This window comes from Chamaea fasciata, unplaced genomic scaffold (assembly GCF_029207755.1).
Source record: "Chamaea fasciata isolate MVZ Bird 193981 ecotype frontalis unplaced genomic scaffold, bChaFas1.0.hap1 SCAF_1, whole genome shotgun sequence".
NCBI classification, from domain to species: Eukaryota; Metazoa; Chordata; class Aves; order Passeriformes; family Sylviidae; genus Chamaea; species Chamaea fasciata.
The window spans coordinates 82,436,461-82,463,411 of record NW_027094086.1 but is presented as its reverse complement, the minus strand read 5'-3'; the positions used below and the strand labels follow the sequence as shown (position 1 = coordinate 82,463,411).

At 42.0% G+C, this 26,951-nt stretch overlaps 1 protein-coding gene across 2 annotated transcripts in view; it reads right to left on the bottom strand.

Annotated features, from left to right (window-relative positions):
* Positions 1–2,307: 2,307 nt before the first annotated feature.
* CDH20 (cadherin 20) overlaps positions 2,308–26,951 on the bottom strand; it is a 118,944-nt gene continuing 94,300 nt past the window's right edge. For both annotated transcript variants that reach the window (XM_066186626.1, XM_066186633.1), the window contains exons 6-12: positions 25,737–25,924; positions 20,891–21,144; positions 17,469–17,605; positions 14,855–14,976; positions 12,837–12,954; positions 5,359–5,610; positions 2,308–3,917 (exon numbers count right to left, since the gene is read on the bottom strand). In XM_066186626.1, the coding sequence (XP_066042723.1) occupies positions 3,418–3,917; positions 5,359–5,610; positions 12,837–12,954; positions 14,855–14,976; positions 17,469–17,605; positions 20,891–21,144; positions 25,737–25,924 (1,571 nt within the window). In that variant the 3' untranslated portion in view covers positions 2,308–3,417. The remainder of the gene's footprint in view (positions 3,918–5,358; positions 5,611–12,836; positions 12,955–14,854; positions 14,977–17,468; positions 17,606–20,890; positions 21,145–25,736; positions 25,925–26,951) is intronic.

The window sequence follows — 26,951 nt, the reverse complement described above, 5'->3', positions numbered from 1 at the left end:
GGATAGAGTGGGTGCCATGCAGAACTGGGACTGTCCCCTGGAGGTGTCTGGTGGTGTGGCAAAGCCCAGTCCCTCCACCATAGCAGGCTGAACTCCCTGGCTGTAAACCATGAGCAGATGAGCAGGCTTTATGTAGTGCTGCAAATGTACATGCACACTGCTAGACCTGCCCTTGAGCAGGCTGAGGACCCGTGTCACCAGTGTGCTTGTGTCACTGACAGTCTGTGGCACCATGCATTTCCTTTGGACTTGGAGTCTTCTCTTCTACTCTGGGCCTGCTGAGCTCTGATGTGTCTGAAAATGGATCCTTTTCATATCTCATCAGCAAAACCAGAGGGTTCTTCTGTTTTGTTTGTGGCAGTGTGATAGACGCAAGTGTTGGTTGTTGGCATAGAGATTTCACAGACTGCAGAAACACTGTCACCTGTTCCATAAAATGGGAAGAAAAAGTGCCAGGCTGCCAAGTGCCTACTAAACACCAGCTGGTAAGTGTCACAACATCAAGCTGTGCAGCTATTGACTGTGATCACAAGTTGAGGCAAACCTGAGGACAATCAGAGAGCCTAACGCTGACATGCAGCTTAGGAAGGTGGGTTATGAATTCCCCTGTGACATGAGTGCAAGCCCCTAGCAAAAGGGCTGCTGGTCTTTCCACACTGGGGAATATAAAGCCTGGGAAGCTGCTCCTGGCTGCTGCATAGTCTGTCTTGCAGAGACCATATCTGGGGGCTTCTGTGGAGTCAAAACAGACTGTGAGGCAGCTCGTCCTGTGAAGTCTCTCAATCAATGCAGAAGGTTGAAGGCAATATGATGCTGGAATGTACTTTGATGCCCCATCGTCTCACTCTGCCTACAATAGGAGATTTAAACCATCATGGAATCAGAATTTGAAGAAAAATCTAGAGGCTCTTTTGTTACTGTAGACTGTGACTACTGGGAGAGACAGTAATGGTCTGAAAATACCAAATCATAGCTCTGTGGAGTGACAAAGTCATCTATGTGCATTGCAGGCTTGTATAGGTGCAAGGGGTACATGCCTTATACCTCCCTTGGAAGGCTCTCAGCAATGAGTGTACTGATGCCGTGGAAGACTGCCTAGAAAGGTTACAGAGCTTTAACAGCTGGGGCTTTAAGGAGGAAGAGGCATCTGCTTAAAATATGTCAGACTAATGTTTAGATCAGACAGGGAAATTGTAGAATAGATGTTGTCCTTCCTATGTTCTGTGGTATCTGTGGTGGCAGGATGCAAGGAAGCTCTCAGACTTTCAACAGCAGCTTTGTGTCCTTTACACTACTCCCTGATCATGATGGCTGCAGTTCTAGTTTAATGTTTTAAAATCAATATGACATGTGAAGGTGAGTGCTACGGTATAAGTAGAAGAATCACTATCAAATAATTATCAGAGCTCTTTCTACAATGGTGTAAAGCATGTTCAGGTGATAAGCAGAACCCTTGGCATATTATGTTTGTGAAGGCCCAGACTTCATCACATCAGATTAGCAAGCAAGAAGTCACTAAAACCTTTTTTCCTTGGTGGGTGAATGGCTCTCCAGGGATGCACGACTTCGTATGAGTCTGTGGAAACAAGGCTCCTGTCTTAAATTGGTACAGCCTAGGATCAGGCTAAGGAGAGACTGCAATGTTTTGTGTACATCTGCACAGGAACTGAGCATGGCATGTTCATAGTAAAAGTGTAGTAACTGGGTGGTTATGTGTGCACATCTACTTTCTGGGCAATTGGAAGTATAGAGAGTCCTTAGCTAGAAACAAACCTGCAAATTCCATTGCAGACTGTTCTACTTTCAGAAGCCTTTCACCACTTTCCATGAAACTTGTGTTAGTGTAATTTCCCTAGCTCTTATTTACACATGCAAGCAAGAGATGATCCAGGTGCAAAACTGACTGCAGAGTAAGAATAAATAGATATTTTATCTTGGTCTGTCATGTCTCTGAAGGCATGAGACTCTGTCTGGGCTGCGTAACTGGTTTCCAAGCCTATCAATGCCCCAGCCTTAATGTTTCAAATAAAACCAGGCAAGACTTTCTTTTGACTTCAGCATGATTCGATTAGAAAAGTAACTAGTCTGGTGGGCTGTACTTGGGCTGATTCATTGCTAGGGGCAATGTCCAAGTGAACAATGGTAAAAGAGGCAGACAATCTGCTCAATTCTGCAAACTGAAGCCTTGTCTCCTTGACATGATGCTGATGAACCATTTTTTCTTGATGCTCAAGGCGTGTAAAGCTGCAGATAAGCACTAGCTGCTGTGTGCAAAGTAGCCAATAAATTGCCATCAGACTTTCCCTTCTGTTTAACTTTTATTAAAAGAGGTGCTAAGGTACTGTACTGTATGCAGTACATCATATTTATTACCAAAATTAACAAATATACAAAACTTATACATGTAATTTTCTTACATCCATTTATTGGTCTATAATACTGCATTTGTTCAAGTAGGTTATCTACAGTATGTAAACATCCCTTGGATTGACCTCACACAGATTAGGAAAGCCCATCTAACCCATGTAGTTACCAAATATAGCTTTTTTTTATTTTAAAATTTATTTGGCTTTCATTGGTAGAATCTAATCTTCACATTTGGCACATGGAAGAGATATCTACAGTGCAAAAGAGGCAGATTTTCTGGTTTTGTTCTGAGCAGTTTAGCAGAGTCATGGTTTTAAAGAGTCAAGAATAAATTTACACAAACTTGATAGAAGATGGATTAGTGTTAACGCCAATGACTCACAGATCAGCCATTAAACTAGAGCAGAAATTCAAAGCCTCTTCCCCAGCCCTCTCAGTCACGTGGAAAAACCACCCCAACTTCAGCCTTGTTTCTAAAGGATTAAAAAAGAACTCTGTTAGCAACAGAGGGAGGAGTTTAGTTTACAGGGAGCCCTCTGACATTCCAGTTTCAATTTTCTGCTTTGCGGATTTTTTCCTCTTGTTAGCAAGCAATTCTTTTCTGTTTTAATGGGGAAAAATGACCAGTAGGAAGCATCTCTTCTATGGTGACAATTTCTCAGTGAGTTGGAGATTACAGTTGGAGTTTACAGATCTTTGAACCCTGATGTATAGAGCTCAGTAAGCTGCCGTGTACAAAGGGGAGAGAAAGGAAAAGAGAGAGAGAGAGAGCAATGCCATATTCCAGGTGTGGAGCTCTCCAACTTTGCTGTAAGAACCACAAAAAACCTTCCTTCCTTCTGTTTCTCATAGTTTCAAAAATGTGACTTAATTTAACTGAGTAAAGCTGATCCAGAGAGACCTTCATTCGCACCCTTCTTCCCATTCTCATCCAAGCACTGTATTGCTATTTTTTTATGAGGCCTCACCCATGTCCATGGAAGCGTCTGATGGGAACGGACCAAACTGGACATCGTTTCACATGGAAAGCCCTCTGCCATTCCTGGTCTGTTACCACAGAGCCCCGCTGCTGTCTGTGGCCCCGTACATCTCGGCCAGCTTCTTGAAGCGCGGCCCCCAGTCCGTCAGGTAGTCGTAGCTCTGGTCTGAGTCTGTTGTCACGGACTGTAGGGAGCTGAGCGACTCTGCCACTGAGCCGTTCCCTTCAAACATGTAGGTCTGCAGGGAGTCAAAGGGAGGCGCCCAGAGGTCCATGTCAGCTTCGTATAGCTTGGCGAGCACGTAGTTGTGGACGTTGTTGTCCATGATGCATGCCTGAGGCACATATCGGGAGAGGCTCTCTATCTCAGGGAGCATGTCCTGCCGGTTCTTCACCACCAGCTGGGCCTCCCGCGGGTTCCACATGGCAGCGATGTCAAAGGCCTCTGTATCCTCCTCCCCGCCACCCTCGTCATCGTACCTGACGATGTTCTCATGGATGTTCTCCTCCTCGTCAATGATGTACGGCTGCTTCCGCTGACGCCGCATGGAGAGGATGAGGAGCACCAGCACTGCGGGAGCCAAGCAAGACACGGGGCTGTCAGCAAGGCAGCAGATCTTGCCAGAGCTTCAGACTTTCCTCTGCCCTACTTTCCCCTGGGTGAGCCCAACTGGCCCCTTGGATTTAAACAGCTGCGGTGTTTGCAAGCTGAGTGTTATAGAAATCTCTCCCTCTCACTTTGGGGAGTCAAAATTGGTAGTTGAGGTCCTGCTAATCTGTCCCCTTTCTCACCTGAATACTTAACCCTTGGTGACACTTAGGACGTGTATATCCAGTGGTGCTTGCCACTTTTAAACTAGCCAGCTCAGAGGTCAGTAACAGTTTATCTGCAGCAGCATAGTGCCATAGAGATATTTTGTTTTCTGCTCTGTGGGTGGATTTTGCAGCCTTCTTTGGGGATGCCTCTTGCACAAGCCACTGCATGTGACACAGATGGATTGTCTTAAGGTCATATGTCTGCCTACACAGCAAAATGCAGAGTTAGTCCCTTAGTCTGCTGTAAAGAATTTTTTTGTTTATCTGCAAGCTTCCTGCAGCGCTGCAGTGCTGGTGCTTCTCGCCCTCACTGTGCTTATTGGCATGGGGAGAAGTGGTCATACAGGCACCAGAGCCCTTTGCTATTGAAAATGTGCCATGACTTGGTGACTATTTCCACAGTTAAAACTCAGCAAAGATTTTGGATTCTGAAATTTTGAACTATCTTTTTTGTTAAAAACGATATTTTGAGGTGTCTAGGCTCCTTTGAAGAGCCAGAATTGAGGCACTTTTGAAGATTTTTTTTGTGTATCTTCCTCAAACTGGGTCCCCTGAAATTTCAGGGAATGTGTGTTTTGAACTAGTATTGCATGATTTGGGAGAGTGAACAAGGGAACTGAAGTTCTTTTGATATCAACAGCTAACAGGGGACATAGAATGTCTGGGCAAGGAAAGCATGTAATTTAATTGTGGAGACAGAACTCATGCAAGACACTCAACCCCTTTACTGCAGCACAGTCACCATTTAAATGTAGAGTCTCAAGGAAAAAGGATGGAGGTGGGGATATTTCTCTCCAAAAGACAAGAAATGGAACTGGGCTTAACACTACTGTTTCCTGCGGAGGATGAGAAACTAACCTGCCCCAAGCCACAGCTCTCAGTACTTCCCACTGCCATACCCTTGCAAGGAATGCATGGCCATGTCAGACACCCTAGCACTTTGGGCATCTGGCAGAAATATTTGCTGGCGATAGTTTTTCCCAATTCCTACAGACCAGAGCCTGAATCCATATGCAGCTGACTACGCCATGGGGTGGGTGCTGAATTTGGCCCTTTAGGCGTGCATGCTTCTACATATACAGGTATACACAGATGTGTGTGAGTGTGTTTGGGTCCTACACCTTTGGTGGATCAGCACCCCCCTGGCCAGAAGAGAAAGGTCTGCCCCTCCCTAGAAGAAGTGAAGGCTTTTTTACCTAGCAGGACGAAGATGCAGGCGAGGATGGCGATGAGAGCCCCTCGGCTCAGGCTGACAGGGAGGACGTAGGCCTCGGCGTTGCAGGACATCACCATGCCCTCCTCGTCGCAGCTGCACACGTGCACTGTCAGCGTGCCTGTGCTGCTCAGCACTGGGCGCCCGTTGTCGCTGATCAGGATGGGCAGGTAGAAGGTGCTCTGCTCGTGCTGTCTGAAGCCAGAGCGCCTCGTCAGAATCCACGCTGTGTTGTCTAGGGGCAGGAAATAAACAGAGAGGCAGCTGATGTGCAGAGCAAATACATTCAGCAGGGAAAGAATGTTAAAAAAAATCAGCCTTAGACCCACATCCATTTTTTTTCTTCTCTCTTCTTCTTATTTTTTTTTTTTAAATCAGTTCATCACTATTCATTTTGCCTCTGCTTCCCCTGTTCCAGTATCTTCTCAGGCCATAGATCCAAATGTGAGAGGCATGCACACCTTAGGAGTTGCCTTTACTCCTTCTGATATAAGATGCCTAGAGCAAACTCATAATGTTCAGATTTAGCTAAGAGAGCTTTCAGAGGGCAAGACAGAAATGAGCAGTTGAAGGCAGCTTGTTGTCCCTGTTTGCTTATGCTCAGCAGCTTTTCTAGATCTCAGATGCTGCCACCATTTCGGAGACACTGGCATAAAACTTTTGTGGACATGTTATGGTGCTCTGTGGTTTTTGATACATGGCATGGTAATCTGCTTGAGGCAACAAGAGGACAAAGGAAAAAATCCTGCTTGCTATCCTAAAGCAGCAGCGAGTTGAAAATTCACAACTAAACATTTTTTTTCTGTGAAATACATGCAACTTCATTAGTATTTTTGCCATAGAAAAAACTAAGAATGCTTCATGTCATCATTGTCAGAATTATTCTACTTTGATTTGACCATTCTGCTTCATTTAGTGTGACTGCCTGTTTTTTGTAAGAACTTAAATCAAAAGGGATCAAAATGATGCTGCTGACAAAAATAGTAAAAGAGTGACCTAACAGCCAGTTGCTGTTGGCCATTTCAAGGGAAATTCCTATCTATGGGGCCTTTTTGTTCATATTCAACATGTTTTTTAAATGTCAAAATTTATCAGTGGCATTTAACTTCATGTATATCTCCTCTCTCAAATTCCTCAGAATGTGCACCAAGTTTCCTAATAATAATAATAATAAAAATAAAAAAAAAAAAAAAAAAAAAAAAAAGGAAAAAAGTGGAAACTGGATTCAGGAACTTGTTCTCAATTTTCATCTCAGGATGCCAAATCAAAACTCTTTGGAGATGAGTGTTGATTTTGTCAGTGCTGACTTTGAGCCTTGTGGCCTCAGAGACTTTTGGAAACTGAAAGACTGGGTGTCTCCAGTGTGATCTGGCTCACCAAGGAGTCTAAAGGAACTTGCATGAAAATTATCCTTTCTCACAAACATGTCTGCAAGGCTTGGGCCAGGAAAGATTAATGGGGAGCACAGGTACTTTTTCTCTTTGGCAGACCTGCAAGCTCTAATTCTATGCACTGATGCTGTGGCATTTTCTGGGAGATGATCTTCATGCAGTTTCTTTTACTGCCTAGTTTTGTTTCCTGTTCCTTAGTTCAAAAGAGGTCACACAGTCTGGCCATCTGCAACTCCAGGTTGTTACCAATGTACATTTGCTATGCTTGAAAATGCAGGATGCTGATCAGTTTGCAGGTGGATTGGCACAATGGGACTGCTGCCTGGAAATGGCAAGAAACCTTCTGATCACAAGTAGACTGTGAAAAAACCTAAAATTTTAGCATAGAAGTGTTCAATTTCCTTATTATTTCTCTGTCCATTCACTGCTAAGATTTAAATCTTGGGTGATTTTTTTTCAGTGTAGAGACTCAGGTTGCATGCAGATAAATTCAGCTATATTATCTACTGTAGTCTGGACACCAAAAATGATTTAATGGTTTTTTGAAGGGAAATCAGGAGCATCATATACAGCCAACTATATGCAAACTCAAGCTAGACTAGCAAGATTTGACTCCTAGACCTAAACTATGGTCCAAGTTACAAACTCTGTGCTGCAAATCTTAGGGCTTCAGAGAGTACAGGCATATCTGGGTATTGAGATGTCAGGTTCCAGAGTTTGTGAGATGAATTTAAATTTGTGACATGTTTTTAAAAAGAATCTCAGGATCTTTTTTCTTGCACACATCAATAACATTTCAAGCTTTTACTCTGAAAACATAAAATTCTGAAGTGTGCTGCATGTCTGCATGCAAATATATAGTGAAATTGTAGTGTCTTCTTAAATCATATGATCCCAAGAGCTGGAGCTTTGAGAAAAAACCACTAGGTGAAAGATGAAATCCCAAAGTTGCTTAAAACTGATTATGTGTCAGTGATTACTGATTTGCACCTTTGATATGCAATGTAGCTCTGAGTATGTGCAGTGGGTAGGGACAGACATAGGTAGGTTTCTTCCTAGGAACAAGCAACAGGACAAGAGGAAACGGCCTCAAGTTGTGCCAGGGGAGGCTTGGATATCAGGAAAAATTTCTTCACTGAATGGATGGTCAGGCATTGGAAAAAGCTGTCCAGGGAAGTGTTTGAGTCACCATCCCTGGAGACATTGAAAAGATGTGTAGATGGGGCACTAAGGGCTGTGGTTTAGTGGTGGACTCAGTAGCACTAGATTAACAAATGGACTCAATGATTTTGAAGGCCTTTTCCAACCTAAATGACTCTATGATTCAGGAATGTGTTCCAAAACTCATCAGAGAGCAGTACCCTGTGCCTTCCATGGCTCCTGGACAAAGGGAGTGATGTGGACAGGAGCCCTTGCCTGCTCAAACCTTTCCCTTCTCTCTCCTGGGGCACATACAAGTGCTTTCTCTCCCTTGGGCTGTTTATGTGCCCTCTATATGTGCTCCACAGCTATTAATATCAAATCTTTTCATCACTGGGCCAGTTTTGGCATGAGGAAAAGCAGCCCAAAGGCAGAAAGTGGTGAAGTGCCTGCATTTATGCTGTGTCAATGAAAATACTTGAATGACCCTAACTGTAGTAATTTAGTTGTTTTTCTCTTTCCTAGGGGAAAGATGCACTTTCTTTAAACTGACTTACAATAGAAGTCACAACTTCTATTCAGGTGACAACAAACCTTCATTTCATGTAAAATTGCTCTTTGTGAGGGGAAAAAAGATGAATTATTCTGAGCTGGTCATACTTTGCCTGTAAAAGAAGTCACAGGCAGTGAACCTGACCAAAGCTGTGCAAAATGAGCTAGTGAGAGATCTCAAGGGTTTTTAATTATTCTTTTTTCGGGCCAAAACCAAGTTTCTATAATCTAATATTGAAAGATATATATGTATATATACCTTCTGCTGTGATGCACTGGCCATATCATCCAGATCTTAAATGTTCTTGGTGATTAAATTCTCTTCATAACTCCCAGCATTACATTTTGGGCCTTTTGTTTCATTTTGCTTTGTACTAGGCAGGCATCCAAATCATCCCTGAAGAATTGTTCTACCTGTTACTCTGCAGCTGAAATACATTGGTGCAAAAGCTTGTTGTGTGACTCATCAAAAGCCAATGTGATTTGATGTGCAGTGCAAAGGACATGCTGGAATGTGATGTAGCATGGCAGAAACTGGAATACACAGTGTTATTCCAAATTTGATATCTGCTAAGCTCCAGTCATCAAGAGAAGAGGGCTTGTGAGGACATGAAAGCCCTTATATTAAAAAAAGAAATAAAACCAGGCATGATAAGAATGCATAATATTTTTCCTTCCAGCTTCCAACACAGCACGTTCGGCTTGTTGAGGGCTGGATGGCAGCACTTAGCTCCAACACTGAGCAGAGATGCTGAAGATTGCAGCATGGCTGGTTCCACATTGGTGTGAAAACCAGACAGATGTGCAGGCTGGTGTCTTCATGTGGTTGTGAGAACAAGCCATGGAGCACCAACTTCCTGCAGTTTTCTGCCTCACTGGAAATGGTGTACCTCTCTGGAGAGGTCAGGGGAATTATCCACTGTGTAGGTTCCAACCTTGAGATCAGAGCTAACCACTGCTCTTCTCACAAGAAAGATTTGGTTTCTTTCTGCATGCACCTGCAGACAAATTGGGGATGATTAGCCTGACAATTTTGTGAAACTTTAAAAACGGCTTGTAATAATTATGAAGACTTAGGACTAATATAAAGAAATATTCCAGCAGGAGTGGGAGAAAGAACACAAGGAAGCAGGCAATCTAGACAGACTGGATTGGGGAGAGTCACACACCTTTCCTTGAGGATTTTCAGCTCACTGTTTATATGCACAAAGTAGACCACAGTTTTAGGGAAGGCAGAAATAGCTAAAAATTTTCCTAGGACAAATTTAATTGTAATGTGAAGGACTGCCAGAGGCTTCCAGTGACAGGCCTGGTAGGGGCATGACTGATCCTGATCCTGCACCCTTTAAAAAAGGCTTCTTTCTTCAACAGTTCCTGGTTCCGAAAGATGGAGGGCATTGATTAGATTCAACAGGAGATCAGCTCAGAGTTTAATCTGGAAATGTAGTAAGCTTATTTTGTTGCTCATTCTTACAAGCCTCCCTTTCTAACTTTTTCCCAGCATAGTCTCCCCTGGAAGAAGGTGTAAGGAGGATGGCTTGCCAATGCCCTACAGCAGACACCAAAGAGATGGGATACTCCAGCTCAATTCCCTGCTTCATCACATTTATCCTATAAGGCCTTGAGAAGCCATTTGTGCTCAGATTGTTGCAGCTACTTAACATGTCTGTTTCTCACTGATTTTACTGAACTCAAAGAGAACCCAGCGTGTAAGTAGCTTAATTTCTCCTTGCCCCAGATCCCCATCTATAAAGGAGAACAATAGGATTTCTCTGTCTGCTGAAGATATGCAAAGAATGAATAGACTGAAGAAGTTCTCAGAGACTAAAATTACAAGGGCCAAAAAAATATGTAAAACAGCTCATCAGAATGCAAACTGTGATTTATCTGTTGCTCAGCATAAATCAAGGTTTTAATTGTTGCCAAGAAGGCTACATGTCTTGCAGTTTCTCTTACTGCTATATTGGACAACCAAGTAATCAGCACAATTGCTAATCTAAACAGCGCCTTCCCACAGCCTGGGAAAGCATTCCTGTCTCGTGTTTATGGGCACAGGCTGTGACTAGAAAAGTGTGTTCTGTTTCTTGTCTAGCCACCTTGTGACAAACAGTATAGCTACTCCCTCTGTGCCTGAGTTATATGATTTATAGCGTTCTTAGTGGCCCCTAGATGAAAATATAAGCATAAATTACTTTTACTGAAATAACTACTGCACTCCAAATTGCTGAGGTAGTAAATAAACCCTTAATCATAGAATCATAGAATATGCTCAGTTGTAGGGGACCCATCAGGATAGTTGAGTCCAACTCCTGGCCGTCCCTAGGATATCCCAAGAGTGACACTGTGTGCCTGAGAGCTTTGCCCAAACACTTCTTGAACTGAGAGAGGTTTGGTGCTGTTACCACTTCCCTGGGGAGCCTTTCCAGTGCTCATACAGCCTCTGGGTGAAAAATCCCTTCCTCGTATCCAGCCTAAACCTCCCCTGACTCAGTTTCATTCTGTTTTGTTGAGTCCTGTCACTGGTCACCAGAGAGAAGAGATCAGTACCTGCCCCTCTGATTCCCCTCATAAGGAAATTATAGACTGCAATGAGGTGTCCCCTCAGTCTCCTCCAGGCTGAACGGACAAAGTGACCCCAGCTGCACCCCATACAGCTTCCCCTCAAACCCTTCACCATCCTCATGGCCCTCCTTTGGATGCTCTCTAATAGCTTAATATTCTTATACTATGGTTTACTATATGGATCATTCAAATAGTAAGTGGTTTGATACTTAACATTTTTATCTCAAATTAGTAACTAATAGTACCCTAATCCTCTTGTGAGATATATGTATATATGTATATATGTGTGTATGTATATATATATATATATATATATATATATATATATATATATATGGAAAATTAGTATTTTATAGAGAGTGGGAGGCACAGCCATTCAGTCACTGCTGTCACTATAAATTATTGCAAGCATGGCCTTAGACTGAAAAAGTGCATCTGATGCTGGGAGTTTTGCGAGTTTCTTTATTTAGAACAATGCCTTGAGGATGAAATGAGCTTGCTTTGCCAAATGCTTTAGCAATAGTTGTGTTATATTAGTTCATTTATTTTGGCAATATATACTCTCAAATAAAAAAGACAAGGAGAGAAAGAAGGGGATAAAAATGCAAGAAATTGTGTGGGGAGGTTTCAGGGACACTATAGAAAAAAATGCTTTTGGGATGGAAGAGCATTAGCACGCTGTGGAGGAGGGCTCCAGACACTGTAAGTAGCATGTTTTAAGACATGTTTGGTTAGTGAAGGCATGGGATTCTTTATAAGCCTTTCTGTTGCTCGTTAATATGCCTGGAGAGGCCCAGACAGGGGCTTATGGAAGTAAGTGTGACAAGTAGGCCTGTGTGGGGGCAAGGCTAGGCTTGGAGGCTGGCCATGGATACTACATGGACAGTCTATCCATTTATTCTGGAATTGTTTGCTGATTCACGGCACTTTACACACTAAACTCATACTGAAACCCAGCCCCGAATTACTGACTTTTAAAGCTCTGCACCAGGTCACTCAAGGTCATCCCTCTTTCCTAATGAAGCCTGGTGCAGACTTGATTTTAGACCTTGTCTGCCCATGGAGATTATCTATCGGCAGCAGTCATGCAAAGGCCTGCTATGGCAGGACTTTCCTGCAGGCTCCAAAACCACCAAAGCTTTTCCAAAAGAATCAAATTCCACTGGTTAGAATGTTCACATGCCAGTGATTTGCCATGAGTCTTCCCACTGGAGTTTCAGTTTCTTCTTAGGTCATCTTACACAGACCTTTAGCTGTACATCAAGTTACCTCCCTAAGGCTCTGTGGGTCCTCCCTGCTTCCCTCTTTCTCTAGGGAAATGAGGATGTGCAAGGAGAAAGAAAAAAAGTGCTCGGGGGAAAAGGCTGGAAGAGTACAAAAACCTTCCCTTTTTCTGTGCCTGGAAGAAAACATGAAGAGTACAAAAGAAGAGCAATGTAATTCCCTTCAGATTTGTCTTCTAGTTCCAGTTACTATCCTACCTTTAAGCATCTTTTGAGCAAATGCAATTTCCACTCCGATAATCCGAGATGCCTGCAGCCTGACCAAAAGACCTGAATTTGCGCAAAACACTAGCACATTTCCTCGAAAAAGAAAAAGCAGCCTATTGCTAGAGAATATTTATAGAGAAGTAAATATCATATAACTTTCAAGTGTATTAAGTAATATGTCATTTTATTATTGCCTTTAAGGAGCAGGTGTCACTTGGTATTATTTGAAATGGCAGTCTTACCACCCACTGTAAGTCACAGCTTCTCAAGTCCAATTCAGGCATTAGAAATTAGAGTAGCTAACTGTCTGTGTCCACTCTGATTACCTTGATTGTCCCTTAGAGTAAAGTTGGGGTTGTTGGCTGCCTCTGGAGCCAGGCTGTAGTAGAAGTGCTGACCCTCCTGTGGGTCATCCCTGTCAATGGCACTCACTGTCTGAATCAGCTACAGAACACAAGAGAAAAGTAGAAACAGGTGAGAAGCAAAATATTTATAATATAAACAAAAAAATCAAACAGACAATGTGTATTCTATATCTATAAATATAAGCAACTGGAGCATTTGAATAAAATTGCCTTCCAGAGATACAATCTTCTCTCAAGAAGACACTCAAAAGTTTGCAGGGGTCCTCTATTTTGCTGTGGTCATGCACATCATGCACTTTTAAACAAAGGAGGAGATATTCAGTTTACCTCAAATAACAGATGCTTTCCTCTCATGCATCCTTATCTTCTGTTGCACATTTCTTTTTGTCTTTTGGGGGCCCAGGTTTTTCAGAAGATTCATTGTGCATTAGAGAGCTTGTAAGAAAGCTCATACTTACTTTCAGCTTCATTATGCAGGTAGAAAAGGACCTCAGGTTGATTATTTTGCCACTCTTTTAGTTTTAAATCAATAAAATTCTTCCCAAGATGTCAGTGGAAATGAGAGAAAAGACAGCCATGCAGAAACTCTGCATGTGCAATAAATAACACCAAACTAAAGAAAGCAAGACAATGCTAAATCCAGAAAAAGATTTGTGACTTCACTTACAGAGGCTTTGTAAAGTAGGTCTAACAGCTTGAAGCTCAATGAGCACTGTCTGAATAAACATTCTGCCATCTTTGTGGACAAGGAATAAATCTTCACCTGGGTTTTTTAAACTTCAATGTTATTTTGGGATTCAAAGGCAAATGTCAGACCCATAAAGGCTCTTTCACTGCCTTAAAACTGACTTCAGAACTTTATAAATTGTGGCAATAGAATTTAGCGTTCTCTGCTGAAGGAAGTAGTCCAGATTAGCATCCATAATAACACTGAACTTAGACAGCTTATCACTTAGGACACTCACCCTTCAAAAGCAGGAAAAAGTCTAGGCAATTATTTCTATTGCCTATATTAATAAGAAAATTGGTGAGATGAAAATATCCTATATATAATAGTTGTAAGGACAGTTACTGCAGCAGTGAGCGGCTATTTCATTCTGCTTCACTCAGCTGGGAGAACCTACAGCAAACACACAGTGATATTACTTGCATAATTTTTCCTTCACAGATCATGAGAGGTGTGTCTATGTGTTTAAATGCCATTTAAGTTAGTCAGTTTTGCATTAGGAGTCACCAGTCTCCACTGTGGACCCTGGTGGTGGAGCAAGAAGTGGCTCCCCACAAATGATCAGTAGCAGGTCCAGCGAGGGAGAGCTCATGTCTGCCTCTGGCACTGGTGACCTTTCTCGAGGGCTTTGATGAGGTTTTGGAAGGGAGAGGAGCACAGTCTTCACCACTTGCTTGATGGTGCTGGTTTATAGTGTGTGCAACAGGAAGTCTTGTGTTGCTTTTGACTCTCTGGCATCTCCAGTTCACAGCAGAACATATTCTGCCTGGCACCCCTTTGAACCTAATGTAGTAAGTTATGTCCAGCTCCCTGAAGTCCAGGTGTGCCTAAGGCTCTTAAAACATTTAGTAGTAAGCCTTGTCTGTCACACGTGGCCTGGGCTGATTCTGTGGCACTTCTCATAACTCTTCTTCTCTCTTTGATGCTGCTACAGGACACACTGGCTGTTTGCCTGCTGGCACATGCCTAAGGGAAGGCTTTACTTCAGCTATGAAATGTATTGTGCAGTGAGCCTAGAATCTACTTTGGGAGAATAAAAGAAATAAGAGAGAAACAAAAGAGCTGCTACATGTGATGCTCCTTCCAGTGTGATATGCTTGCCTTTGGAATGAGGCACAGGAGGCTTCTGATAAGAGTTCAGATGAAACGTGAGTAGCTGAGCCCTCCTTCCAACATGCATCCTTCCTGGCATGCTGCCTCCCTGTAGGACAGCATGCCCTTCCCAATCCCCAGTGTTACAACCATTTCTCACCTGGCCTGCTTTGGCATTTTCACAAACAAAAGCTTCATAAAATCTTGCAAACTCCGGTGCATTATCATTCACATCCAGGACTTTCACCGTCACGGAGACGCTGCCCACCTGGGAGGGGTTATCTGGAAGAAGAAGGTTAATGTAAAGAAAGGCAATATATGGGAAGAGGCTGCTCCTCACTCTGCTCAAGAGGTAAAGCAGGTTTTCCACTACTAGGTTGTGTTAAATCACATTTTCTCATGGGGAACTGTCATGACTTGGGTATTGTGTGACTCAGAGTGAAGCTGCAAATGCTGCTCTCTGTCTAGCCTGGCTTCTCATCTAATCACAGACTTTACAAACAATTCTGTAAAAGACTTCAACCTGGTTCAGTCCAGTGAACTATTTCTACAGCAAAAGTTTTAGGCAATGCCCCTTATTATTTTTTATTGCCCTTCAACTGGGCAATACTGTTTGTTGAGCCTCCCTACTGGTGGCATGAATTAGGAAGGTACTGTTTTAAGGACAGGCTTGTTATTTAGAACTTGTTAAAAATGGCAGTTTCTATCTCCAGTTCAGATATGCTTTGGCTTAGAATTTATGTTCCTTGAACTCAAAAATAGTGTCAAGTCTTTGATACTTTGTATCAAAGGGGTTTAAAATGTAATAACACATGAAATTGTACAGAAAAGCTTTCAGTGAAGCTTAAAATTGCAATGAAAATTTTACATTCTGCATGACATAATTTGTGATGTTTCTGTCCCACTGGTGCATTAGCTTTCTTTGCCAGTAAATCTGTACATCTTTTCACAGATCTTCACAAATTCCAAACTAAGTGGCTACGGAGTAATTTGTTTTTCTTACTGTGCTTGTCTGCCGCAAATCATTTCCCCCCCCCCCCCCCCCCCCATTATTTAACGATAAAATGAAACTGTAATCAGAAACAAAAAATTATTAAGGGATCAGAAGAGGTGCAAAAATCAAGAAAATTCTTTAATATTACTATTGTCATCTTCTTTTTAGCTGTAGCGCTTTGTACATTTATCTCCAAATATATCTCCCTTTATAGCAAAAAACGATATATTCATATAAAGAATAGAGAGTTTACATAAACTCTGGAATTTTCTTAAATGGTCAGTGTACTGTATTCCACAACGTGTCACATTGTGTCATTGAGACAATACTCAAACTGTGTTGTTTCTCCCTAATTTGTAATGTAATCCTTCCGTTTCCCACATATGCATACATACATCTTGCTAACACACATGTTGTTGTGGCAGATGAATACCTGTGTTTACACTCTTAGAAATAATTGATCTAACCTTTAGCACTAAGGGCCTTATTCAGGAGTGCGCAGCTAGGACATTAAAATATTATGCTGTACATGTACAGAGCAAAATTGACAGAGGATTGATGGAAAGGGAACCAAGGGAAGACATGCCTTCCTTTTGCCCTTACTCTCAAGTGCTGCTAGAGCGGCAGTTTTTAGCTTTTACAGACTCATGGAATTGCAATGGCCATTGGTGGCTGAAAATAAAAGTACTGTCAAAATAGATGAGGGGGAGATCCCATTGTCTCAACCCCTCTCACTACTCCAAAGGGCACAGAAAACATCATGTGCTGGAACAGCCTGCAAATATGTGGCAGAGTCACTCCAACTCTTGTGAAACATTCCCCCTGCTTTCAAGCTGGCCGATTGCAAGCTTGTTTAAACTTTATTCCTCTCAAAGCACCCCATATCTCTGGCACAGCCTAGATGTGCAGGAAGCTTTCTGAGACACAGGGAATGACTCAGCTATTGGCACCAAGCTGCAGAAAAGCTGCTGCCTCTCACAGATGAACTGAGATCCTGAGCAAAAGCTATGTGAATTGAAGGAATTTCAAGTGAAGACTAGGTCAACCTTTTATTTGCTTATATATCTGAAGCTCCTTTATGAAGCTCACATCTGTGAGTATTTCAAACTCAGCTAAATTTTTCATACTGACACTATGAAATGAGCATCTCCTTCTTCTAACAGCCTTGAAAAATACTCTGCACCTGGCTCAGGTGAATCCTGAGCTGAGCTTTAGCTCATTGTAAAACCCAAAACCATAATAAGTTCAGCACACTTGAAGATTCCAAAGCACTCTGGCCCAAATTATTTATGTAGCAAGCAGATGGCGATGTCATTTACTTGCTGCTGAACTGGAGCAGATTTCAGCTAGTGACCCAGCAGTGTGGGATCACTGCTGCCTACCAGTCCCTGCACCACTCAATCCTCCCAGGCAGGACTGGGAGCTCCAGAAGCTGTGCAGACGTTGCAGTATTTGCTTTAGCTGCCTAGCCCTTCTGAAGTGAGAGGACTCTGCCAGAAACACATCAGGAAGAGTTTGAAATAAATCCCTGGAATGCTAATGAATTGAAAAAGAAGGACTCTGCATTTAATTGCCATCTTCTATGCCTACCAACACCCTGTGAAAAGGAGCATAAAAAATAAATAAAATGCAGTATTCGCCTCTTGATGTCAGAGGAGCAATTCACTTAATGTGTCTTCCCACTCAGTGCATAAAAACATGTGAATTTTGAATTCAGGTCTCTCAGCCTGCTTTGTCTACTGTATCTCTTTAATCTATGTACAGTCTGCATTCTCCTTACTCAGCTCCATGGCCAACACAGTGATGTTGTGCCAAGAAATATCTTCCCGGTCAAGAGGTCTTGCTGTCATCAGTGCTCCTGATGTTATGTCCACATAAAAGAACCGTCCCGGATCACTGCTCCTGTCAATCGAATATCTGCAAGAGTACACATGAAAAACATTACGCAATTCTTGTGAAAACTGTGTTGTGTCCAACAAAGTACCCCAGCAATGAGGATAGTATCATACAAAGCAGATCCACATTCTTCCACAACCTAGTTATGTGCTCCTTTGACTTGCATAGGTCCAGACTGAGATGCTGAAAAAAGTTCATGTGGCTAATGGCATTTAACAGTGAGTACTACTTGAATGGAGCAGGAAGACAGGAAGACTTAGAGGAAGAAGCCTCAAAGTAAGGCACAGATCAGTGCAGGAACACCTGCTTTACAGAGAAAATCTGCCAGTGAGGAATGTAATTTCTTTTTCTAAGAGAAATAATTATGCCCTGTCCCTAGGCAAATTCAGACAGGATGAAAATGGCTTCAGATCAGGTTATTCTCTGAGCACCTAGGCTGATGAGGAGGAACCACTACCTTCCTTGTTCTTCTGTATTCTCTCCTTCTTCAGGGGAATAAACTCCACCTGCATGCTGAAGCATGCTACTGATGGAGCTGTGTCAGCACAAGGGGGGTGTGAGGCTTTTTCATAGCATCCAGTCAGAAAAACAGCTCCCTCCGTGAGGCTGATTCCTTGTAATTACTGAACCTGCCGGACCAAAGTCACGTCAGTTCAGTGCTGGGAACCAGCTTCCTGCACCTATGAATGGGGGATTGTGGTGGTGCCTGCAGGCCAGAAAACCTGGGCAGGGAGGCAGTTGATTGACAGAGGTCACTGCGGTACTTGGTCAGGGGGATGATTTCACAATGTGTGTAAAACACTCAGTATCCCTCACAGGCATCACTTGGCTCTCTATAAGCCATTTACTTCGTGCAAGCTGCCTTCCCAGCTGACTGTTAGCATGGTAAGGGACACTTTGGCCAAAGCCACACACATGCCTAGGTAAATGTCATAGCCTAGAACAGAGCCCAGACTTGCTGTCCTTTTTGTTGATTCTTTCATTGGAGTGGATGGGAATTGAAAGCATTAGTCACAACAGACACTGAACAGGGCGCATTCTTCTGAATTTTCTCCTTTCAGCATGAATGTGTTCACTGGAACAGGCGTGACAGCCTTATCTTTATATAGGGACTTATTAAACCAGGATATAAAACACTATTGAGACATGTTGTTGGGAAATTGTTATACTCTCTTTTCAGAACAACCAAAGAGGAAGGGATGGCAGGTTTGTATCCCTTTCCTTCCCAGTCCTTCCTATCTCTTCCTAAATAATGAGATTTCTCAGGCATTTGATTTATTTAGACAATAAATATGAGTGTTCCTGTATTTTGGTATAATAATTATTCTTGTATGAGGGCCATAAAAAGAATTTCTCTCTGATGTTTTAAGTCCAACAAGTATCTGAAATTGAATATAGCCTTGTGATTAGTGGTTCACTTGTTTCCACTGTACTATTTAGATAATCTTCCTGAATCATTTAATAACAATCATGGCATATTTCCAGCCACCAGAATTTCACAGTGTTGGGGAGCCAGGTACTGGATGCTGGGAAACTGTAAGGATTTGAGCCAGATCACAGTTTGAATTTCAGATGGATTTCAGGTTGTGCAACATAGTACGTATTGTCTTTCTTATCTTGCCTTGCCCTGTGCAAAGCGAATTCAGTGCAAGCTTAAATCATTGCCAGACTGATACTGCACTGAGCTGGAATGAATGGAGGAGACCATAGAAGAGGCAAGAACTAATTCTTAGTATCTGCATTTTAGAAAGCATTACAAATGGTATTTATTCTTACTTTTTTCATCTGTTTCTTTAGCTCAGCATGGGGGAAAAGGAGGGAAGGAATGAGGGAAGAAAGGGCAGTGGAAAAGGAGGATGGCAGAGAGAAAAGAGGAAGGAAGTTGTCAAGGAACAGAGTTACAAAAGAGTCTGTGCATATTTACAACTTTTTTATTTTATTTTAATGTATCTTTGCTGATGGATTCTGTGCTTTATAGAGTGCTGTTCATCAGGGGCAGTCATTGCAAAGCTATGAAAAAAACTAAGAAAAAACTCATTAAAAATAACAATGATCAATTCTACCCTCTGATAGTCCTCCGAATGATTCTTATACTATTTTAAGCAGATTAGCAGAGAGCTGTTTGCATTGCAGGGTTTGGATAATGCCTGACAGTAATCAGCAAAATAGGATGTGAGTGGAAAAAAAGTTTAGGGTAATGAAATTGTGATGCAGACAGTGTAATAGTTTTACTGAGGAATTTGAGGCAATGTCATGAGAAGCATGATAACCTTATAATGTAGGCAGAAAAGATAGGTATATTAAAGTAGCAGGGATGAAAAAATAATTAGACCAGCAACACAGAGTGCAATACCATTAAGAAGAACAGGCTTTGTGTCTGCTCAGATATCCTAGCTGAAGCCCACAGAATTGCTCATTTAGATTTTACCTTCTTCAGAAAATCCTAATACTCAATGTTTCAAATCCCTCCTGTATTTCCCAGGATGGTTCCTGAACGCAGGCATCTCAGAAGCTAGACCAATGCATGGGTAGTCAACAGCAGCTCAACACCCAAAACTCTCAGATGAGCCGAGCAGCCGACCTGCTGGGATAATCAATGTGCACTAGTTGCTTCCGCAGGTAGTGGAAATTTCTGTGTGTGCTGTCCTTGGAGAAGAACAGCCTCCTCTGATAAATGGGGCTGGAAGTGGCTGGCAGCCACCATGGAAAAGAGTGCTATGATCACACAAATCTGCTTGTTTGGCTCCTTGCTTAGCTGCAGCTATGAAGCTCTGATGGCTGTAAATACACCTTTACCTTCCTTACTGCCTTATGGGAATATCTAGCTCTGCATCTTTGACCAGACACTAGATAATTTAGCAGTTTGTGAATATTTATTAGCATGCATTCAATCTACTCCAAAAGTAGCTGCATGTTTGAGATTGTTGACAAGGGCAAGCTTTGAAAGAAGAGGGGCAGAAAGGACAAGCAAGTTGATCACCTTGCCATTGGGATGGCAGCGGGTTCTCAGTGAGGCTGCCAGGTTTTGTGCCAGGAAAGGCAAGATTCTGGGGTTTGTTTTTAATGTACACTCTCAGGACAGGCCTGACCAGCTCATTGCAAGGCTTGATGCAGATGTCCTCCACACCACAGAGCAGGGGGAGCTCCTGCATTGCTTTGCCAGAGCCCTCAGTGTGTGAGGTCTGGTTTGCTAAACCCACTGATGACTACTGGCTGGAAAGAGGGAGAGTGACCCTCAACCATCACTGCCCCACCAACCAGATGTACTGAGGAGTGCTTGTGGGGCAACACACAGAGAGGACAGACCTGATGGAGTTGTTGGTCACGTCTGGGTCCTTGGCAGAAATGATCTGTATGGTGGTCCCAATCTCCACATCCTCGGGCACTTCCACGAAGTAGATGCTGGGCTCGAACACGGGAGGCTCATCCACATCCTCCACACTGATGTGGACGGTGGTGGTGTCACGGAAGGGACCCAGGTTCAGGAACCGCATTTCCAGGTGAGGGTTGGCACCCTCTACTTTCAAGGTGTAGCTTTTCTTGCTCTCAAAACTTAAAGGCTGAGGGGGAAAAAATGCATCTACCATCAGGCACACAGCCATATCATTATTACTTTTAATTTCAAGTGCAAAAAGATAAATATTTGCAGATGCAGAAAAAGCATTGAAAGACACTAGTATTAGAAATAGCTCTGTATATTTTTTCTATCTTTTATTTGATAGTTGAGCTGAAAAAGCTGGGAGAAATACTTGCAGATTGCTGAAAAATACATTTTCTTTCATTCTTCTTGCTAAAATGAAAATATAAGCAGCCAACACACCATTGCATTGTAATTCACACTACGTGTTCTATGCCACTTCATGGAAAATACATGAAGAAACAGACAGCAATGGGAGTACCTGAAAATAACATTAAGATAGTTGGTTCCTCAAAAATGGGCCCAGTGGCAGGAACAGGGATGCTCACACAGGAGGTAGAGGTCCGAGTCAGCATCCTCTTTTTTTTTCCCTGAGGACACTGGAGTCTTGTTTCCAAGACCCCTGTTTGGCAAGCTGATAAAGGGCTCTAATGAAAGCAGGGAACATGGTCAGCTTCTCTTCCAAGTTCTTGTTCCAGTTTTAATCCGTAATCTATCCTTCCTAGAAGTGACGTTTTTCACCTCCTCCTTTCAATAAGTATCCTAAACATGGGTTCACCATCCACATACGATGAGTGCTAGGATTTGAATCTGCTCCCTGCCTAGAGAACAGTTTAATTTCAAAGCAGTTTAATTAAAAAGTATCCCTGGTATCTTCCTGTGGGAACTCTTTCACTTCATATGACATGTGAAATATTAAATACTCAAGTATTATTTGAAGCAGGGAGTGAGAATGGTCTTTTCCCTTTTTCCTTTTCCCTTTTTTTTCCTTCCTGAAAAAATGGATAAAGGGGGCCAGCTTCCGCTGTTAGTAGTTATTTAAATTTGATTTCCTATCTAGACAAAACTACTTATTTGGTATACATGGATATAGAAGTAAATAATGCTGACACTGAACCTCTCAATAAATATTTTTTTTCATCTCCCTTACATCTTCTTTTCACAGATCCCTGAGGAAAATAAGGTGTCTCCAAAACCTTCTTAAAACTGAATGAAAAATTCCGTATTTCATGTGCTTCTTACTAGTCTTGGTAAGAGATAACTGTAAGGATTTGACAAACCAGATTAACAGTTTGGAAGGATCAGTCCAAAATATAAAAAAAATCACCAGATGTAGTACAGCTCTCAGAGGATACAGTCACATTTCTCAAGTTGCAGTCAGAAGTTGTAAGCAATTACACTGTGGTTAAATGGTCACAACCCTTTAATTGAATAATCTGGGGAGGTCTGATGCTGAAAACCACCACAGCTGAATTCCCTTAGCTTGCACAGATTCTGAGCAAGAAAAACTTTGGACCAGGAAAGAAATGACTAATCTCAGGGTCACCCAGTGAGGCATACCCCACTTTTCTATATGAATAGTTTTCAAAAAGAGCGGCTTTATTTGGACATAAGGATTTGAGACTCATGTGTGGATTTACCGTGCACAGCAGCAGATCATTCAGACTGCAGTAAGGTATCTGCTGATTCCCATCCAACCCCTTTGCTTCTTCTATTCAACTCTTTCTATTTGAAGACCAACCACCAGACTGACACACGGAGATGGGCAGGAAAATAAAAGAGGAGGATGCCAGAGCAATTGGAAGTCAAAGGTGAAAAGATCATTACTGTGGCAGTAAAGCTCTCCTTTGCCAGTCATAACCCATTTCTTTCCTGTCATGCTCAATGGGGCAGCTGGCCAATTCTCCAGCCTTGAGGTGTGTATTAGTTTAAGCAGCATCAGCAGAAGATTTCCATGCTCAGGCATGGCAGCAGTGTATACTATAGGCCTCAAAATACCTTCTGAATTCAATCAAGCCTTCAGTACTTGTCTACTGCCATAACAGCTTCCTTCTTTAGAAGTGGAAACATTGCAGTGACATCAAAGCTCATGCTTTCACAGTAAGGTACCAGTACTGATATCATGCATAGGAATGCAGGACTAAAGACTGGTGTTCTTGAAAAGATAAAACTGAAAATCACTCAGCATTTAGTGCATGTGAGTGAGGAATGAAGACCGGAACAGTATTCAGAATGGAACACTGTACAGAATGCTGTACAGTGAGTGAGGCGGTACAAACTGTGCAGTCTGTGGCAGCAGCTACAAACAGGTGATCTGAAACTTGCTCCTGCTGCCTTTAGTTCCACCTGGTACATCAGCGACTACTGCAGGCATAGCACTTGTCAGCAAGGGTTTGGTGAGGTCTACAAACATAATATCCCTGACTGCAGAGTCATTATTGTCTACCAGTTGCATATTTATACACTGTAAAAATAGCAGTAAGATATTCACAGGACCAAGCAACACTTATAGTCCATCTGGCAAGGAATGTGCAATGCAAAGGTGCCTAAGCATATACTAAGAAAGAGGCCATTATATTTAATTGTCTCCCACATGAAGAAAACTGCATGAGAAACACTGCATGTACACTAAAAAGCTAAGTTTAAAAAAGCAGTTAAATCACGGACACATTTAACAGCTATAAAACTCAATTACATAATTAAAACACAAAATCACCTAGATCAAGTTAGAAAAATGAGAAAAGTCAGACAAGTGTGCTAGACCCCCACATTTTTGATGCTCCTGTTTGCCTTCATTGTCAAAGAAGACTTTCTTTCCCATTTCTCTCCTGTGCTAATGCCCCAACACCACATCAGGTTTGTCTCCCATGGGTGCATTCAAACCTCACCCCAGTGCTGGTCCCATGGGGAGGGCAGGCAAGTTGCCTTCTCCTGTGAACTAAGCATGCTGCGAAACACAGCCAGGAGGAGAGGCAACCCATGGTAAGTGCTCCTTGTCCTTGTCCTCCTTCTGCCAGTTCTGCCAAAGGCACTGAGAGGTGGCACCATGCAGGAGGGAATTCAGTAGGACCCACTGTGAGAAAGTGATTGATCAAGCATTGTCAGGGGAGGAAGGCAGGACAGGACAGGGCTCTCTTGTGTGCTGTGCTGACTGGGTAACCCACCACCCCGCCTTTCACGGGCAGTGCAAAAGGGAAGGCAGGGAGAAGAGGAAGGTAGGGTGAGCATCAGTCTCCCAGGCAGGGAGCTTGGAGCTTGTAAATCTTCAGGAAGTGCTCAACATTTTGTGAGATTAGTAGGCTGTGATAAGTAGTCACAACACCAGAAGCAACAGTTTTGTCAGTAACTGTAAATTCTGTCTTTCTGATGCCCATGTTAGAAGTGCTAATTATTTTGCTTGGGAAATCTGTCAAGAAAAAATTAAAAGGAAAGTTTTGCTTACTTTAAAATAAGATTTCAGTCATGGTTTAGAAATTCCCTGTCCCCTCTCCCCCCATTTTGATAACCTTTTGTATCGACACCAGTTGAATTTTTCTTGTTTCTTGAGTGGATTCAAAGGACAACTTTCCCAATGTTTGGCTATTGGTAATCACAGCATTACATAAAGCTAGAGGCATACATAAAGTATTACAAATGTTTATGTACAATAGGTGGATTGTGCAATATGTACCTGATGCCAGTACATATCTGGTATGATTGATACCATACATTTTATAACTCCTCCAGACATACATGAATATGTAGCAAAACCATATTCATAATAATAGAGGTCAAGTTTATTGACACATTTATTCCAAAGAAACTATTTTCTTTCATTGATAAATGAGTGGAAAATTACATTAGAGTTTGCATTCAACATCTGTTTCATTCTAGAAGATATGTTTAACTTTAGGGATTAATATGCACAAAAAAGAGCAAGGGAAAGGTGACCATAAATACATGCTTAAATGCTTTGCTGTAGGGCATAGAGGCTTGCAAGGTCAAAGCTCTCCCCTGTATTGTTCCATTTTAGTGCACAATTTAATCCCAAGCCATTTAAATGGAAACTATACTTCCTTACTAGTACACTAGATATGCCTAGGCAGAAATATGGTTACAATTTCATAACCTAGAAACAGAGTTGAACTTCTAACATTTATGTAAGATTGTAGAATAAATATCCTATAGCAGGGAGCCTAAGCAAAATACTCGATGCCTTCCTGCATAGCCTGTGGTACAGAGTTTCACAGCTGCCATTTTAGAGACAGCTTCCTCTAGCCTAATTAGCATTTATGGATCTTCAAGCAGCAATTAAAAAAAAACAAAAAACAACACTGCCTGGGTTTTATTGGCTTATAAATAATTCCAAGGCATGCTTTATTTTTGTTTGTGGAACACCCAAGTGAAAAATATGTACAGTTCAACTGCAAATATTGATCTAATTTCTTGCATTGTAGGATAATTAAGCTACAGAGAATATTTAAATAGATAAATAGGGAATCAGAGCATTCCTTTGGTGGGAAAAGACATGTTTATGCTAATGCTGTTCCCACTTTATAAAAGTTGTTCCTAGGAACGCAGTCTGCTTTCATATTTTAGCAATAAATGTTAAAGAAATTGTGTTTTATAGCTGGAAAGGGGCTACTGTCACGTAATGGGAACCAAGTTACTGCAGGCATAAGGGAATATTCCACACATAAAATGTAACCAGGACTGTTAGCCATAAAAATTACTATAAAAAGGAAGCTTTTTTACCTTTCTCACAGTGATGATGCCAACTTGGTAATTAGGATCAGTGTTAATATCAAAGACATCCAGTCCATCTCCATCCACAAGGCTGTATTTCATCTCTGCATTAATGCCTTCGTCCAGGTCTTTAGCCACCACGCGGCCCACAGTGGAGCTGATGGGAGCAGATTCCAGCACGCTCATCTGATAATGCTCTGGCACAAGCAGTACAGAGGGGGAGAGGAGAAAAAACAGGCTGTGAAGAGGAGCCAAAAAAACTGCAAAGCAATGCAAAGAGTGGATCAAGGAGGCCAGATCACTGCATGGCCTGCAGAGAGTCTGTTGTAGCTGTCCCAAAGCTGTGACAACCATGTGATTTCCTTTAAAAAGCCACAGCCCAGCTAAATTTCCTGGGGAAGTTTTATTTAGGTGTTTGTTACAGCAACAGGTTTGTTGAATGGGTTTTTTTTTAAAAAGAGCAATACACCTGAAAATAGGAACTTCAACTAGAAAAGTAGGGCAATTAACACGAGTGTTGTTGCAGCCATGAGATAAAGCAGGATATGAACAGATTTAATAGGACAGGCATCTTTTTGTTAGACCAGTTTGTACAGCAGGAATAAACATAACTTTTGAGCACCACAAATCCTTTCTCAAGTCCCTATAAACTTCTTTTCAGCCCTGAAGAAAACTCAAGAGCTTGCCTGTTTTGCTCAAATTTACCAGTTACTCTATTAAAATGTATTGCCTCTCCTTACAAACACTGTTTTGAGCACATTTGTTGCATTGCTAACTTGCTTAGCATCAAGACTGGGGAAAGAACAACCTGCTGTTTTGAAAGTGTATTTTGAAAATACAAATGTTGTTCCTAAAATACTTCTCTGGCATCATGCTTTCTTTCAAACCTTCCTTGCTGCACCCCCTCTGTTGACTGCACCAACTGTTAAGCTTTACAAAGCAGAATAACACCAAGGATGAGGTTTGATGAATTATATTTTTTCTTAATCAAGTGTTTGATATCAGTTACAATTCATGCCACTTTCAAAACACAGTTGGCAATGGTGTGCTCAATAAGTTGTTCAAACAGAAGAAGGAAAGTGGAAGTTGAGATTTCTTGCTGATCTTAGTGGAACACTTTGATTTAGCAGTGCAACATGCAGAAACAGATGGAGAAGAAGAATACCAACAAAAAGAACTGTGAGAGTTTGTGTTACTCAGCTAATTGAGAAAAACGTCAAAACC